This window comes from Corvus hawaiiensis, chromosome 14 (assembly GCF_020740725.1).
Source record: "Corvus hawaiiensis isolate bCorHaw1 chromosome 14, bCorHaw1.pri.cur, whole genome shotgun sequence".
Lineage (NCBI taxonomy): Eukaryota > Metazoa > Chordata > Aves > Passeriformes > Corvidae > Corvus > Corvus hawaiiensis.
This window is the reverse complement of record NC_063226.1, coordinates 6,698,780-6,714,771: the sequence shown is the minus strand read 5'-3', so window position 1 is coordinate 6,714,771 and position 15,992 is coordinate 6,698,780. Positions and strand designations below refer to the sequence as shown.

General features: G+C 46.1%; 1 protein-coding gene across 1 annotated transcript; it reads right to left on the bottom strand.

Moving 5' to 3' along the window:
* Positions 1 to 31: 31 nt before the first annotated feature.
* On the bottom strand, positions 32 to 15,890 carry LOC125333083 (heat shock factor protein 3-like). The gene is made up of 13 exons (XM_048318651.1): positions 15,747 to 15,890; positions 14,506 to 14,614; positions 12,725 to 12,852; positions 9,742 to 9,866; positions 8,801 to 8,876; positions 8,074 to 8,135; positions 7,554 to 7,635; positions 7,131 to 7,264; positions 6,091 to 6,336; positions 4,699 to 4,804; positions 4,075 to 4,140; positions 3,164 to 3,230; positions 32 to 2,560 (listed from the first exon to the last, which is right to left on the bottom strand). Exons 1-13 carry the CDS (start codon positions 15,888 to 15,890, stop codon positions 2,229 to 2,231), a joined length of 1,677 nt encoding a protein of 558 aa, XP_048174608.1. The 3' UTR covers positions 32 to 2,228.
* Between the last annotated feature and the right edge of the window lie 102 nt (positions 15,891 to 15,992).

Sequence of the window (15,992 nt, the reverse complement as noted above, 5' to 3'; positions counted from 1 at the left end):
ACACACAAAGAATGTACAAGAAACACAGTAATGCTTTTGCAATTCTTGAGTTTAATTACTTCAGCATGTGGGTTTTTCTTGCTATTCAGTCTTTCCATTGCAATCTTTCTTAAGAAAGTTGCATAAATACTTTTCCCAGACCAGTACATACACCAGACACACAGATGCACAAACTTTTTTTTCTTGCAATTTTTTTAAGCCTTGGTTTCTTAACTTCTTAAGAGAGGAAGTGTATTAAAAACCCATGATGCACTCAGACCCAGTATCTGACAGTGAGCTGCACTGAGGGGAGAGGACTCTCTGACAGAGGAACATGACACTAATCCATAACAGCAATTACAGTCCAACCTGCGCAGGGAGTCAGAGGTGCAGGTCAGCCTCCCAAAGAACTCTGTTGTCTGCATGGTGCTGTCAAACAGCACACCAGGAAAGTCTGGTTTTCACTGTCTCACTCTCAGCAAAACTGTGGCCTTCGGGAAGGAATTAAACCAAACCTGACCTGGGACAGATGCAACATGCTCACCCCTCCCCCTCTCCCTTCAGCTCATGAAAACTTGAGACTATTCAGCCCTTGGCCTCAAGAAGTCAGCAAAAGAAAGACTGTGAAGGCTTGAATAAGACAAACTTGACAAAAGGCAATTCAAAAGATGGAAATGAGAAGGGTCACGAGGTAAGAACAGGTACAGAAGCACAGAAATAAAATGACACTGAAGGTGTTACACGCTCAGGAGCAGGACCTTCCTTTGTAACTCAAGTGATTTGACAATGAAGCACAAATCCAACAAAGTCAGGCCAGCACAGGTAACATGCATTATCTAGCAGGCTTCAGAATATCTACCTTGGATTCTTGAGTATAAAAGAGCTCAGCACTTACTAGTTCAGGAACCTTAGAGAGAACAAAGCTTGTAGGTAGCCTGAATTCCTAAAACTGGAAAAAATTTAAAGTAACTGTGCTGGTAGGAGTATCAGGTGATACTATCCAAGGGGGTTTCTACCTGCATCCAGGCCTCCTGCAGCCCCAGCAGTTCGCTGTCACTTCAGCACGTGGCAGGTTTGTGTGGGCTGGCAAAGCTATGGCATGCTTGGTACTAGCACAGAACTTGCTGCTCTATTGACACAGAGGCTGAGCTCCACAGTACAGCTACTCAGAGAAAACTTGGGAAACAGTGCCAAAAGAAACTTTGGGAAAAGACTTTTTGACGAAGCAGACACTAGCATATGTAGTTCGTTGTCAAAAGACTCAGATGCATCTGGTTAATTTGGCTTTAAAATTCCACGGGCAGAAATTGCAGCATGAAGCCCGGTGTCCCTCCAGGGGCAGGGAACAATAGCTGCTACCAGCACAGAGATACGTTAATGCAACACCCTGTGTCAGTGCAAGGCACCCCAGGGCTCCCCTTCTCATTTTAGGGGCAGCTGCTGGCCTTTGCTAAACATGAATCAGTCCTACTGACCATCTCCAAGGACACATGACCTGTGAACTGGGGGCAGGTTACCCCAGAACTGCCATGCAATGTGCATGAGAAATCAGCGCTACACAGGGGGGCAAGCACTTCCTACCACAACTCCTACAATCCGGGGCAATGGATGTGTGCTAGCATGTTAAAAAATAATACTCCACAGTTAAAATGTCATTTTCCATAGGAAAAATGTCCCCTATACCTAGGAGCAAATCTAGGAGTACGAAAGTGATCTAAGCAGATGCAAACAACTGTAGCCAGTAACTATCAAAAAAGAAATCTCAAATGAAAAACAAAATTTAAAAACAACTTAATTCCAAACAGTAGGCAAGCCACCTATTGAAGCAGGCTCTCCAAAGAGTAAAACCCAGGTTCAAAATATTACACACCACATTACTATCCAGCTAATAAAAACAAACACTACCCCCCAACAAAAAAACCCAGCCAAACTTTACAAACAGGATACAAACAGATTTCCTCTTGCAATAAGAATATTGGATAAAAAGTTATGGAATACACTGTGTTATGTTTACAGGGTTGTTGTTCTTCCCCTCTGTCTGGTGCCCTCACTCCACCAGCTCTTGTTGTTGTTGAGCTTGTGCTCAGTTCTCCCAGATGTGCTCCCTGCTTGCAGCAAGAGAAATTCCCTTTGTCTGCGCAGAACAGGGTCCCCAGGAAGCAGGTGAGGACCAAGCTCACACTTTTTACTGCTCCACTCCTTTGGTGGTTATTCCACAGCACTAAGCCAGTTACAGACATTCTATGAGTTCAAGAAATTTCTATTTCAGAAGCCTCATCTATGAAGTTAGCAACAGGACTGAGAAGCAGGAGTGGAAACAGTTTATATTCTCCATTCCCATCTTCTGGGAGGAGAGGCGGATCACCCATTCCCAGAGCGTCCAGAGGCTCGGCCTGGCTTGCTGGAGCTGCAAGTGGCACAACGGTTTCACTGGCTGATGGAGGCTGGAGAGCAGGTTTCTCCTCCAGGGAAGGCAGCAGAAAGTCTTTCTGATCGTCCATCTTCCCTGCAGCTTCACCCGAAGGCAGCTCTTCAAATAAGGAAAGCAGAGGGTTGGCCCTGTACTGGATCAGCTGCATATCTGAGGGAAAAACAAACAGTTAAAACTGTTTCACCAACTGAAGGCTCTTATTCAAGGCAAGGAAGTCTGGAAAGGTTGCTTCAAACTTGGTGTACTACAGGAAAGCCCAGGCTGGGCTGGGACAAACCCTACACCCATGGCTGTCAGAGTGAAGCCAAAGCCCCTATACCTGGAAACATCAGTGCCTGAAGCCCACTGCAAGCCCCTGACTCTCACAGCATGCAATGGCAGCACTGCAGCGGTAACCTGAGCAGCACTGCCTTTGGGGGGGATCACGGCCTGTGTAGGAGATACTGCCACAAGGACATTTGCAGTTCTGCTCCCCACTGTGGCACTCATGTCACGTTTCCATGTGAAAAAGGACACAGGATGGGACCCATGTTTTCTGTGTGAAAAACCAGGATGGGTTTTTTCTATCTGAAAAACAGGATGGGCCTGTTAAGACTGAGGCACAGCTTCAAGATCAGTGAAATGTCAGTCTTCACAAAAAGCTTAAGCCCAGACCAAAGAAGGAGATATGACAGGCTACAACAATTCCACTTCAATATACAGTTTTCAAAGAGTGTGGAGCTGCCACAGTGCTCAGTGTTCCTTCCTGCCCACCTTTGCTTCCTGAAGTTTCCCTCTCACTTGCTCCCAGACCTTCAGTGCTCTCTGCCAAGTTTGCCATCTGAAACAAGGCAGACAGAGAGTTAAGACAGAATGTTTAACAACAACAAAATGGAAGTCTTTACTGACTGGTTAACAGAATTAGATGTGAAAGGAGAAGGGAAGAGAGATGGAGCAACTGAGCAATGAGCCTGTTGTTGCATATGAAGGCCTGCACACAGGAGCTCTCAGAAGGAGGCACAGTGAAGTACAAACTGTACTTACTAAACAAAACAAGCTTCTGGCTAACAAATATTTGTTTTACCTTCCAAACCAGAAGCTTTACTACAATCAGTCTTGTTGGGGTAACAGTTAAACATGATTTCATCATGTAATTAAATTTTGCAGGCACTGCTTAAATGCAGCTGCATTTTACATCAGTTGTAGTCTAAGCTCTTCTGACTGAGAAATCCTAGTGTAAATATTTTTTCAGGACTACAACAAAAATAACACTTGCAAGGGTTTTTTTTAATAGTATGAATCAATTTTAGGAACTGGACCAAGAGAAGTAAGTTTGTGCTGAATTTCTGTATATCTTCTGAGGAAATCCCATACAACCATGTTCAGAACAACTACAGTGTATTGCATTACAATTTTCATTTAGTACTTTTCCTCCAGTCTTCAGACAGGCATTCCAAGTGTATGACTGCACTAGGAATGTAGGACTGGAAATTATCTTGAGATCCCTCTTAAATTCCGACATGCCAACACTGATAACTGAAACCCTGAAGTCAGCTGGATGCGATGAACCACCAGTGTCACCCCGTGCCACCAACCCCATTCCCACCCTTGAGGTACATCAAGCAAGATTCAACTCCCAGCACCACATTCACCCTCCCCACCACAGAAGTAAATCTTACTCTTACATTTTCCATACCAGGGGGAGTTTCCATCAAGCTCATATCCAGGGCTGGAAGCTCAGGATTAAATGTCTGAAAATAAAACCAGACCACATGTCAACTAATAAAGTTCATGAAATAAAATTGCAGAGGGCTCCTCAAAGAACTGCAGGACCCAGTGTGCTGCTCCTTCCACTGAAGCATGGGGACAGTGGCTCCTCCATGGGCCTTCAGCTGGGAGCTTCAACCTGTGGCAGTAAACTGAGGTCACAAGAGGAGAAAAGGTTACCCTGTTTCCCAGTGATTCCAGGAATACAGCTAAATTTCACTCCATATCATCCAGTTGAATCAAGCACACAGTCAGGATGTGATGATATGTGATTGAGGTTTGAGAAGGAGAATTGAGGCAATTTTTTTCCTTCTTTTTCTCCCCCTTCGGTTCTGTAGAACAGAAATCCTTTATGACCTGGGAAAGGCTCCCAGTATTACTTTGTACACTGTGAATACCTATGAATCATTCTATTTCTAACTATTTGCTTTTCAAGATGTTGCCCCCTCCTACCCATTACAACATGGAGTAAACTAGTGACATTTCATGATGCAACCTGAGCAGTATTTCTCAGAAATCAGAAATAGCGAGAAGACACTCACATCACTGAATGCTTCAGCACCGAAGTTGTACTGCTTCCCTGACAGCATTGCTTGGAGCTCTTCAAGGCTGGCATCGATGCAGTTCAGAAAATCCTGAATTTCTTCTCTAAAAAGACAAAATTACATAGTACTGTAAGGCACAGGTGGCAGGCAGGGCCTCCTCTTGCCCCACAAGGCAGGTTGCCTACAATCCAGAACAGCCAAATGGATGAAACTGCATTCCTGTATCACCTTTCACTCCACTTTTCACTCTGAGGTACAGGTACAAGGAACACTACCTGAACAGCAAGCACACCTACAGCTATCAGGTCAAAAAGCAGTTCCTCCTTCCATACCTACTCCCTACCTCATTTTAGTATCTGGTCAATGTTCTCAGACCCCAGCCTGTACACCAGTACCTGTTTAAACAAAGGTCCGATGGCTTTCCCCTGGGACAATAAATGATAAGCAAAGGGCTGGAAATAATCTAGGCCTGAAGGAACCCTACCTACTTTGAAACATTGGCTTGTTGCCAAATTGGACATGTTTCCAAGGACAGTGGGCAAGACATGAGGGACAGTGAAGAACCTGGAAAGGCAGCAGCAGGCACAGTGGCCACACTGCATGTCTTGCTATGCCATGAGGTGCTCCTGTACTGAATTCCCAGCGCTGAGGAACGGGCAGATCCAAGGCACTGCCCCACATCCTGCAGTGCCCAGGAGGGAAGATACAGCAGGGCCTTCAGACCATACGAGTGCTGGGACACCACCCCAGGCCCTCCTACCCGCCACTGACCACAGCAGAAGAGCTGTAGGAGCAAGGGTTAAAGCTTTGTCCTCAATACAGCTCTCCTGCAGCCACAGTGATGGCACTGGCAAAGCTCAGGGACTGGAGTGGAGCTGGGAACTGCTCACGCAGCCACCGCGGAGTGGGAACCCACGGCCTGCACCCCTGATCCAGGGCTGTGTGATCTGACAGGGCACACGGGAAACAGCTTTGCACAAATGAGGGGCAGAGAAGGAAAGGAACAGTGAGATGACCACCAGGACAATCCACATCCAGGTCTCAGGAATAAAGTGCCCACAATGCCTGCCCGAGATTAGTGCTCTTCACCTGCTGCTTGGTAGCACCTAGCAGTGCCAGCAGAGGGCTGATGGGACACACTGACGGACGCACCAGCACTCAGGCACACCTGTTACCATAAAGGTGACAGGGACACTTACCCTTTTTCAATGTGTGATACCAAAATGTGGCTTTTTCAAGCCCTGGTAACAAAGGTGCAGAGAATTCACTTCATCAATGACAATTCAAAAGCTAATTCCCTACGTTCTGTCAAACAATACACCCTCCAGAACTCTGACAGGATCCCACAAGGTGACAACAGCCTAATGCTTTTCAGAAACAAGTTAATACCTGTCCAGCAAAGGATCATTTTGGTTTCCAGAGTTGTTCTCATTCAAGATGGAGTCAATTACTGACACAGGGTCCTCTGGAGCATTTGGCTGTGCAGTGTGGAGCTCCACAGCAGCCGTGCCTGTTTCACCAGATTTGCTGACATCGTTTATAGGAACTGATGGGACAGGTTCTGCACAGTTTAACTCACTTGGCTGTGATACTTGACAAAGAGGTAAGCCAGGATCCAGAGCTGCCTGTGGCTCTCTAAAACGTGACCCAAAGAGAAACAACACACAGGAGAATTTATCAACTGCATTACTATTCATTTCAGGTTTAGTATCCCAAATCTTAATAAGATTAGGCCAGTCAAGGGTTCAAGTAACAAACTGGTCTTTAGAAAAAGCAGCAAAGTGGCAGATTAAGAATCTCTTACTACAGCTTACACAGAGACCATGTATGAGAGCAAAACACCTCTTATTCCCAGGCAAAAAGCAGCAATATAGTATATGGGATTTAGGCAGGAGGGAAACTCCTAAAAGACAGACTCGGGAAGGAAAATACTCCAAATCAGTCCATTTTTCATTCTGGCTATTAACAACGAAACGGGTTTTCACTAAAATCTGTTGCCACACAGAGGATGTCTTCCCTAGGATACGCTTAGTGAGAGCAGTATTGAAACTGGAGATAAAACTATACATCTTAATTTGTTTGTTAGCAATCTATATAAATTTTGGATTATCAGAAACTGATATATGCGCTCACGTCCCTGTTCAGTCAAAAAGTCAAGTATGTGCTTATTTTTTGAACACACAGAAAAGCCTCAGCAAATTAAACCTGAAATGTCCATCAGACTGACAGGCCTCCAGGGACTCCTGAAGAGACATGAGCTCTGACAATAGCCAATGCTACCTGCTGTAGAAGGACAGCGTGCAACAGGCCTGTCATGCACAAATGGACATTCAGAGAGACATTGTTTCCCAGAATCCATATGGATCACCAACATTACTGTAACTACCCAATTAACCCAGGCATAAGTATTTCATATACTTTGGACATACCTGGCTCTGCCACTTGTGTGTGCCACAGCAAGGAGGCCATTGGTGGCATTTTCCAGGGTGTCAGTGATATCTCGGATTATCAGACCTGTACCATTTCCATCCTCTTCATCTGCACTATGTTCAGAAAAAGCCATCTGCAGATACAGCACAGAATGAGTAAACCACAGGCTCTGACCTTTTCTTTTTTCATACTGAAGCCCCATTCTCCTTGCAGCTTGTCTTTCCTGTTCACATTTCACCTGTGACCAGTTGCACTGATTTGCATGATTTTACAGCCAGAGTGATGCTCTAAAGCTGCTCATTGCCCATTACAAAAGGGAGTGCATTGATTAAGAGGTTAGGGTGTTTGTAGCCATAAGGAAGACTGATATCACTGTGTATCATCCTGTCCAACCCACTGCCTCTATCCCTGGGGAGACTTACAGCTTGGCCACTCTCCACAGGGATGCGGACATACTGACGACTGTACTTGGAGGGTGAAGCACCCGCAGCATCCGTGAGAGACCTGAGACAAAGCACAGCTTTAGTACATCCTGACTTCCAGAAAGAAGAGCTGCAGCAGTGCCAGATACAGGCAGTAATGGTTATCATTCTTTCCCTCCAAGACGCCTGGCTTTTGGGAATGTGTGTCAGGAAGGGTACTGCAGGCAGCCTGCACTACACACACACACACACACTGTGGTTTGGAAGAAGTCAGTTATGCATGCACATTTGGAGATTTACCACTTCTGATAACTGTGCCCTTTGGAATTGAAAATGTATAGAATATTCTCTTCCCACCCATTTTAGTGATAGGAGGAAATACTTATTTTGTGCTTGACTGAACTTCCATCAGCTTTTTCAAGTTTGAATATACAAATGATAAAAATACCTGTCACACAACAAAAACTGATTTATCCCTATAATTTACATCTGACTGATCTGGGACCTATCAAGTAATTACCTTTTTCTTTTGACCCCAACAATATAATTTCCTCGCATCAAACTGAGTATAAATTGAAGAATCTAAAAAGGAAAAACAAAAGAAAACCAAAACCAAGTGGTCAGCATAGCAATCCTAACATTAAATTCTTAATTCAGATTTTACTATAAAATTATACAGTTATGTGACAGAAATTAACAGGTATTTTAAAAATCCATTTGCAGTTATATCTTAAAGAACAAAGCAAGAGTTACAAACTGCATAGAAAAATTATCCCACTTGCACAGTTGGCTTTTTTTTTGAAATGCAATATAACAGCACAAGTCACTGGAGGATTCCAGACCAGAAACAGCTGAGGAATAAACCAGAGAAAATTTTTTCCAGCGTGCAAGCTCCTGCAATTTCTGGGTTCCAAGTTCACTTCTCAAGTGGTCTAAGTGTATCCTGGTCCAAGATCTTTCACAGACTCCATTCCACGTGCCTGCAATCTCTCAAGGTCTGGGCTCCTGTTACCATGCACTGTCTCCACACACTGACATCCTACTATGACTTTTCCTTAGTGCTTTGCTTGTGGTTTTTTACTGTGCTACTTCTGGGACACTCAGGAACTGAGAACATTTTCTTTATGCTGTATTAATACAGCCTGTTCAGCTCTGTGTCATTTGTCATTCTACATAAGCAAAGAATGCCATGAAGTATCACAGAGGCAGGAATAAGGATGGTAGCACTGAAGATGCTGCAATGGTACCTTAGACAGCAGCTTCTGTTGTTGACTGTGCTTCTGCCTTAGAACTGCCACTTCTTTCCACAGGGCCTTATTTTCTCTGCAATGCAGAATAAATCAGAAGACAGAGGATGAACAGAGTTTACTTTATATGCTCTAGTTTTACAGCTTTCAAACCTTTAGAGTACCTTGCAGAACCAATGGCAACATTCCCTCTGTGGATAACTAACCCTCAGTTAATCCGATCCACTAGTATAAACTCTGGGTTAACTTAACTCCATTTTCAATCAGGCAGCATCAAACACTCAGTAAGGACACCCTCATCCTCTGCTGCTCCACCAATAATCTTGACCTGAGATATTCCTTCAAAGCCTCAAAGCTGTTGAATAAGGACTTTGTGTTACACTCAGCCTGTTTCCAAACACTGACAGCCTTGGGACAGATCTAAAAGTAGTGTTCAAGGGGATTGGTCGGTTTTTTTTTTTTTTTAGAGAACACAGAGAGAAAGGTATCTCCTGAACTCTGTTTGATATCTGCTGGTATACCAATGACCTGAATGAATTACCAGTGCCTAAATGAAGGGGATCTGAGAGAACAGAGATGAGGATGTGTAAAGTCCACTTCCAATAAGGAAGAAAACAAAACACCAATTGTCCCTCACTGCATCTAACCCTGATTGTACTCAAAAAAATGAAATGCTTTTATTGACCTAAAGAACTACTACAGGTGCTGGCAACCAGAGTGAAATCTCAAGACAGTCAACAAACTCCCAGTCTAAATTTCCAGTCTGTAACTGAATTACAAAAACAAACAAGATTCAGAATGTTGTGTGAGGTGGAATGGGCATTCTTAGGAAAAAATATAGCTTCACCTGTTTCCAGTTCACATGAAACCCATATTTAGCCAATGTCCATCAGATATAAGCAACATTCAATGTATAAGCACCCCCAAACAGCCGAGTCTACCTCTTCATGTTAGCCAGCCTGACATCCATGTTGTTCTGCTGCTCTCTCATCTCCTGCACTTCAGACAGGACTTTGTGCAAATCCTCTGTGCAGACCTTGAGATCCTCAGTTCTCACTGCAGACACCTAGAATGAGTACACATGCTTTACTACAAACAGTGCATACTCCTTGCTGCAGGGAGAGCGCAGTCAGTCTGCAGAGCAGGACCGAGCCCCATTAAAAGACCAGGTAAGACTCCAATTCTTACATGGCACAAAACACCACAACTGCTGCAGTTGACAATCCTTAGGACAGGCTGCACTGTATAAAAAAAACAAGATGCCAATGAAAACATGACATTAGCACTTTGTACCTGGAGACAGTAGATTCATGACCGTAATTCACAATAAAAACCACTGACTGCAAAGGGCTTTCCCTGGGAGTTCTCAGTCAGGCCTGGTGACAGCTTGCCCTCTAGTGTCACAGAGCAAACACCAGCCAAAAAAACGCCACAGCCGATAGTGGAAGAACAAGGTGATCATATTCCTTCTAGATGTGGGTAAATCTGCCAGCAAAGGACTAACAAATTTCCATTAAGTTACCGGGAGATTAAGGTGTCTAGTTAGATGCATCCTACTCAGTCAGAAAATTTATCCCACACCAGCTGAATTGCAGATTCCCCTGCTGGTGTTTCCTCTACTATCTCTCTGCTCAGTGACATTCCAAAGTTATGGAGACTTGTCTGCAGAAAGACGAGTCCAAACTGCTCTTCTACTCACAGCAGAATCTGTGAATGCTGCTACTTCAAACGATGGTGGAAAAGCCATCTGAGAGCAAAAAGCTCACCATCTCCTTCCTGCACTTCTGTATTAAACATTTTCCATTTCCTTCAGCAACTCTCTCTGCAGCAGGAGCACTGTTGGCTGCAACACAATTCAGGGTTTTGAAAAAGACAGGTCTACAGTGCATCACATGCACTTGTCTGAATGACACATCCAGGTTTTGTGGGCATAATTTTGAACATCATTTTGCCAAGTACTGACTATAATGGAGCCACATGGAGTTGTACCAGGTATCCCTCCCAACCTACAGCCTGCTGGGAGTTTTCTTGTTACTCTGGTAAATTCCAGGGGAATGTGAAAACATCTCTTGGATTCCAAGGGGGAGGTGAAAGCACCAACGTGGGATTGGCCTGCTGAGGTCTGAGATAACTTCTGTGCAGGTTGTCATCCAAAGGGGAATGGGATAGTCAGATAGTCAGAAACGAACCTATGGTGGTATGAACCAACATCCCATCCCTTTGTGCTGGAACTGACCACAGCTGTTGTGCAATCACTTCTCAGACATGACTAACTACTTTCTTGACATGATCCCATGGTGCAAAGGATGGATTGAACGGTCTGACAGTTGTCCTCCCTGTCTGCAGTCTAGATGCTTTGCTGTTTGTTGCAGTTAATAATTTATGCTAATGTACACAGGGTGCATCCCAAATGGAATTCTTGGCTGTCTGATTTCTCTTCAGCACACCACCTCTCTGCGGGAAGACAACCAAAAGTTGCAGGAAGTGGGTGGAAATTTTGAATGCAGCCAGCTAGCCTCCAAAAAAAAAAGGGCTGATCTAAATTCTGCCCAAGTACAAGGAGAAGCTCAAATACAAGCTCTTCAGAGTCCCCAACTGGCTAATCAGGGTGTCCAGTCCTTAGGTGCTGAGGCACTGGCACAGGTTGCCCAGAGAAACTTGGCTGTCCCATCGCTGGTTGGACGGGGCTTGGAGCATCCTGGTCTAGTGGGAGGTGTCTCTGCCCATGGCAGTGGGTGGGATGAGATGAACTCTAAGGTACCTTCCAACCCAAACCATTCTGGTATTCTGTGAAGACACACAGGGTATCTGCATACCAGCAGTAAAGCAAGTCCTGCATTCCAACCTGCAGTCCTGACAGAGGCCTGAAATACAGTTTACAGCCAATACTGGAATATGGCCCCATTCCAGGCAGTAAAAGAGCAAAAAAATGAATGACTGTTTTGCAAAAAAATCACTAACATTTCCTGCGCAACAAAGAGTATCTTTCATCAGCCTATTCAACACTTCATATGAATGTCCTTGGCACTGAGCAGAGCTTTTTGTCTTTCCATCCAGAACACTCCACCCAGTGCACCACCCCTGGGACACATGGTGCCACACCTTACGTCACCGTGCACCTGCCCGGCCAGGCGTGCACGCTGGGACACGCTGGTCACAGCAGCGGGGGGAGCACAGCCTGAGCCAGTGCCACTGCATCGATTCTGGCTCCAAGCAGGGGCAGCTCACTGAACAATCAATCCAAACAGAATTGTGGCTCTCCAGCCTACCCTGGGCTTTTATTACCCTGGGCAATGCAGCCACACCTGACAACAGCCTAAAGAAAAGATTCTGCTGTTCAAATGTCAGCATGATGTATCACAATACTCTCTTCCTCAGGATATTATGGGCTGTAATGTGCCAATAGAGGATAAGTATCTGTGCAGAAACAGGTCAGACAAGGCCTGAACGTACAAAAGAAAAGCAGAAAGTGCTCATAAGGATGTAGTTTAGTGGCAACACAGTTTTGGAGAAGCAATATGATTTATGCAAACTCATCCAAATGAACCAGTTAGTGATGACCTTGGTGATTTTCAATGAGTGCCAAATGGGAATGTATTTTCTTTTGCTTCTTTCACTTTGTGCCCTTCTCTGAGTTAAAGATGCTGACAGAACTGCAGACCATGCTAAGCTGCAATCAGGAATAGGAACTCTGTGGAGAAGGGCTGCGGTTTGATGATGATGCAGAACATGGTCCTACCCCAGTTCACGACCAACAGCAGAGCAGTTTTTGTCTAAGCACTGGCACAAGGAGGCCCAGCCAAGCATTGTGAGGGAGTTTCCTTGGTTCCCATGGTATTTGCTGGCTGTGTTTGAAACACCCATACGTGCTCCTGATAAGCCACTTTCGTAACCAAGTGAAGTAAATATGTGCCTGGACTATACCTTGCGCTTGATGTTTTCCAGTAAATGTGCCTTCCCTTGCTTGAAGAAAGGGTGCTGGAACTCAATGACTGAACTTTTCTCTGCTGTGATGATACCATTCTCCAGAGCAATCACCTTCCTGAAACCATCTGTGGAGAGGAATCAACAAAGGCATTTCTTCCAGTTGAGAGCTGCTTCTGAATAAATACAGTTAAAGAAAAGTCCAATGCTACCAAAACACCCACTGCACTACAGTTACTGGGAGCAGAAACTATGAAAAACAGCCAAAGTAGCCTTTCCTGGTGCTCAACGATTTCACTTCTCTGATCTTCACAGCTAGAGAATATGTCCAGAGTACCACTGCCTGCAGGCTGCACACACAGCTGCACAGCAGAGGCCACTGTGTGTCCGTGGGCAAGACAGCCATGGCCAAACCATCCCAGCCACGTACAAACCTTCACAACAGTTAGTTAGAAATGAGATTTACTATGACATCTTGAATAGAATCATGTCCCAGTGGATGCAGAGGAATGCTAAAATTTCCCTTTTACCCCTGACAACTACACATCAAAACAAATGCTGTCATGTACTACCATGGTCTACAGAATAAAGCAAGGCAGAGAAGTTAGCTCCCTGCCTGCCTATGCAAACACTTGCAGCAGAGCACCTTCTTCATACTAGACTGTCTGCACAAAGTAAGATATTGCCAGTTCTATTTCCATCACTGCTCAAAGGCCACAGGGTGGATGCATGATTCAGCTGACAGGCCAATCCACCTCTCCTCAGTCAAGGTTTTAACACAATTAATGCACTCCAACTATTATTAGAAAGCCAGAATAGGTCCAGCAGTAAAAGGAGGCTGCCACTACATTGTACACCTTCATAGGAATATTTGTATTTTTTCCATTTATCCTGGCTACAAGGGAAGAGACAATTGTTTCTTTGGATTATCCTCTGTCACTCAAGTGATGGGTCTCATAAACACAAGCACATGACACAAACAGCAGCACCTACCCTCTGTCCAGAGACTAAACAGATGTGCTTTCTCTCATGTCTACATAAATCCTATACAGGCATCAGCTACAGAGATCAGGCAAACCTACTGGGCAAGGACAGAAAGCTCCTCCCAGTCAGTCTGAATGAAATTCTAATTAAGGCAGCACCTCCTGTGCTGTTGATCCCTCCACTGGTCCCAGAAGCTTCAGCAGTTATTCCTGCTGGTTGCTGCAGCTCTGCATGCAGCACTGTGCCCCTGAGCCACCCTCACTGCACCCCTCTGCCTGGCCACGCTGTACATATGCTACGCAATGCTGCCTACATGATGCTCACAAGTTGAGCAGAGAAAACATAATGAGAAACATAGTCCAGCTCGGCCCATCAGTGGGACTGATCTAGTTCCAACACAGCAAAACAGGCAAGAGCAGTGGCAGCCCCAAAATCCAGGCAATTTTTTTTCAGATTCTAGGTGTATGGGTATACACACAGCCTCTACCCCCCTGGGTACACATATGTTTGCTGCAAGAGCAACACTGGAGCTCAGGCAACCTCACACTACCTTTAGGCACCAGCACATATTCTTACAGCTGTTACTCAAAAGGACTTGGAGCTAAAACACAAAAACCACACACTAAACCAAGTTCTTCCATCAGTCTTTTCTTTTGCAAAGCAAACTCAAGGGCAGAGCTCAGGTTTTCAGGGATGAAAGACTTGCCAAGTCCATTTGCTTGTTTAAAGAAATCCAAACTGAAGCCAAGTAGCTATGAACTTGGCAGACAGAATGTGTAGGAACCACTGATGCTTACACATGTTGAGCTGCCGTATGAAGCTGGAGATATTGTTGTGTTTGAAGTACTTGGGGAGCAGCTCCTTGGCAAACCTCTGCTCATCCAGAATGCAGAAATTCTCGCCATTCTAGGAAATAAGCAGGAGTAACAGTTAGTTAATAAGCACAGCTTTTCTAAGGTGTTGCTCTTAAGTGAAGACCATAAATCAGCAGAGACTGTTCTGATAGCAGAAAAGGGTGAAAGACATTGCCAAGTCAACTGTCTGTGGGGACACTTCTGAGTACTTGGGACTGGTCTAAAAAGTTTGAATTCAAAGACACAATTACATGGAACACTTCCATTGAACAGGGAATTTTCTTAAAGCCCTGACACATTTATCTTAACCCAAAGCAAAATTGTTCTAAAAAACCTGCTCTCTTTGCTCCCAGGAAACATATGCATTGCACAAGCCCAGTGGAATTCATGCCACTAAAGAGATTTCATCTCCCTTCATCAGTCTGCCCAGCTCCTGACAAGATTCTTCCATTGTATGTGCTATGTCATCACTAAAAATAACCACGTAACGTTGCCGAGTTACCGAAAGTTCAGACAACACAACCCAGCGGTGACCAGGGGTAAGTGTGACACCAGCAGTGCCAGATTTATTACATGTTCAAGATCAAACTTCCTGGAAACCAGCGAGCTTTCTGCATCACTTTTATGTTGTTCATGAGGAGAACAAAAATACTGTGTTTCTTTTCGTCTTTGCCTTTGTAAACGGAAAACGGCTGGGAAAAGGTGGAGAAAAATCCTACGGTTTTAAAAATGACAGGGAACAAAAATAAACACAGTGCGTGTCTGGGGTGTCTGGTAGTTGTGTCCGTGCCCTGTGCCCGCGGGGTACATCTGTCTCCGCTCCGAAAGGTAAATGGACAGTTAATGGCTCCTGACAGCGTCCTTTCATCACCCGGAGCCGCTGACCAGGAACTCGCGACTGCCCCCCGGGGATGCCCCGCTGCACCAGCCCCGCCGCACGCGGGGGGTTGCGGGGGCAAAGCAGAAGCCCGGGCGCGGTCCTGCGCACGCCGGTCCGCGCCGCGGGGCTGCCCCGCCAGCACCACCGCAAGCGAGGCGGGGAGGCAGGGTCGGGGCGCTCCGGGCAGCCGGGGACCCTCCGCCGCCCCCTGCCCGCAGGGCTCCGCAGCCCCGGCCCGGCGTCCCCACCACCCTCCAGCCGTCCGCGCGGGCCTCCCCGGGCCAGGCCCGGGCGGCTACCTCACCCTGCTCCAGCAGATGACGTCGTCGCTGTCCGGGTCCTCCAGCAAGGCCCAGAGCTTGGCGAGGAAGCCGGGGACGGGCACGGGGCCGGGGGCGGGCGCGGCGGGGGCGGCGGGGCCGCGGGGCAGCGCGGGCGCCTCCCGCATCCTCGGACCGCGACGGGCCGCGCGAGCGGGGACGGGCCGCGCGGGGCCGCGCGACGCAGCGAGGGGCGGGGCCGGCGCGCGGAGCAGCCGCTGATTGGCAGG

What these genes read in the sequence shown, in the direction of transcription:
- LOC125333083 (XM_048318651.1), bottom strand. Translation starts at nt 15,890, where the DNA reads ATGCGGGAGGCGCCCGCGCTGCCCCGCGGCCCCGCCGCCCCCGCCGCG. An exon ending in TGGAAAACATCAAGCGCAAG is followed by an intron (nt 9,867 to 12,724) that starts GTATAGTCCAGG and finishes TACTCATTCTAG; the next exon opens with GTGTCTGCAGTGAGAACTGA. An exon ending in GGAAACTTCAGGAAGCAAAG is followed by an intron (nt 2,561 to 3,163) that starts GTGGGCAGGAAG and finishes TTTTTCCCTCAG; the next exon opens with ATATGCAGCTGATCCAGTAC.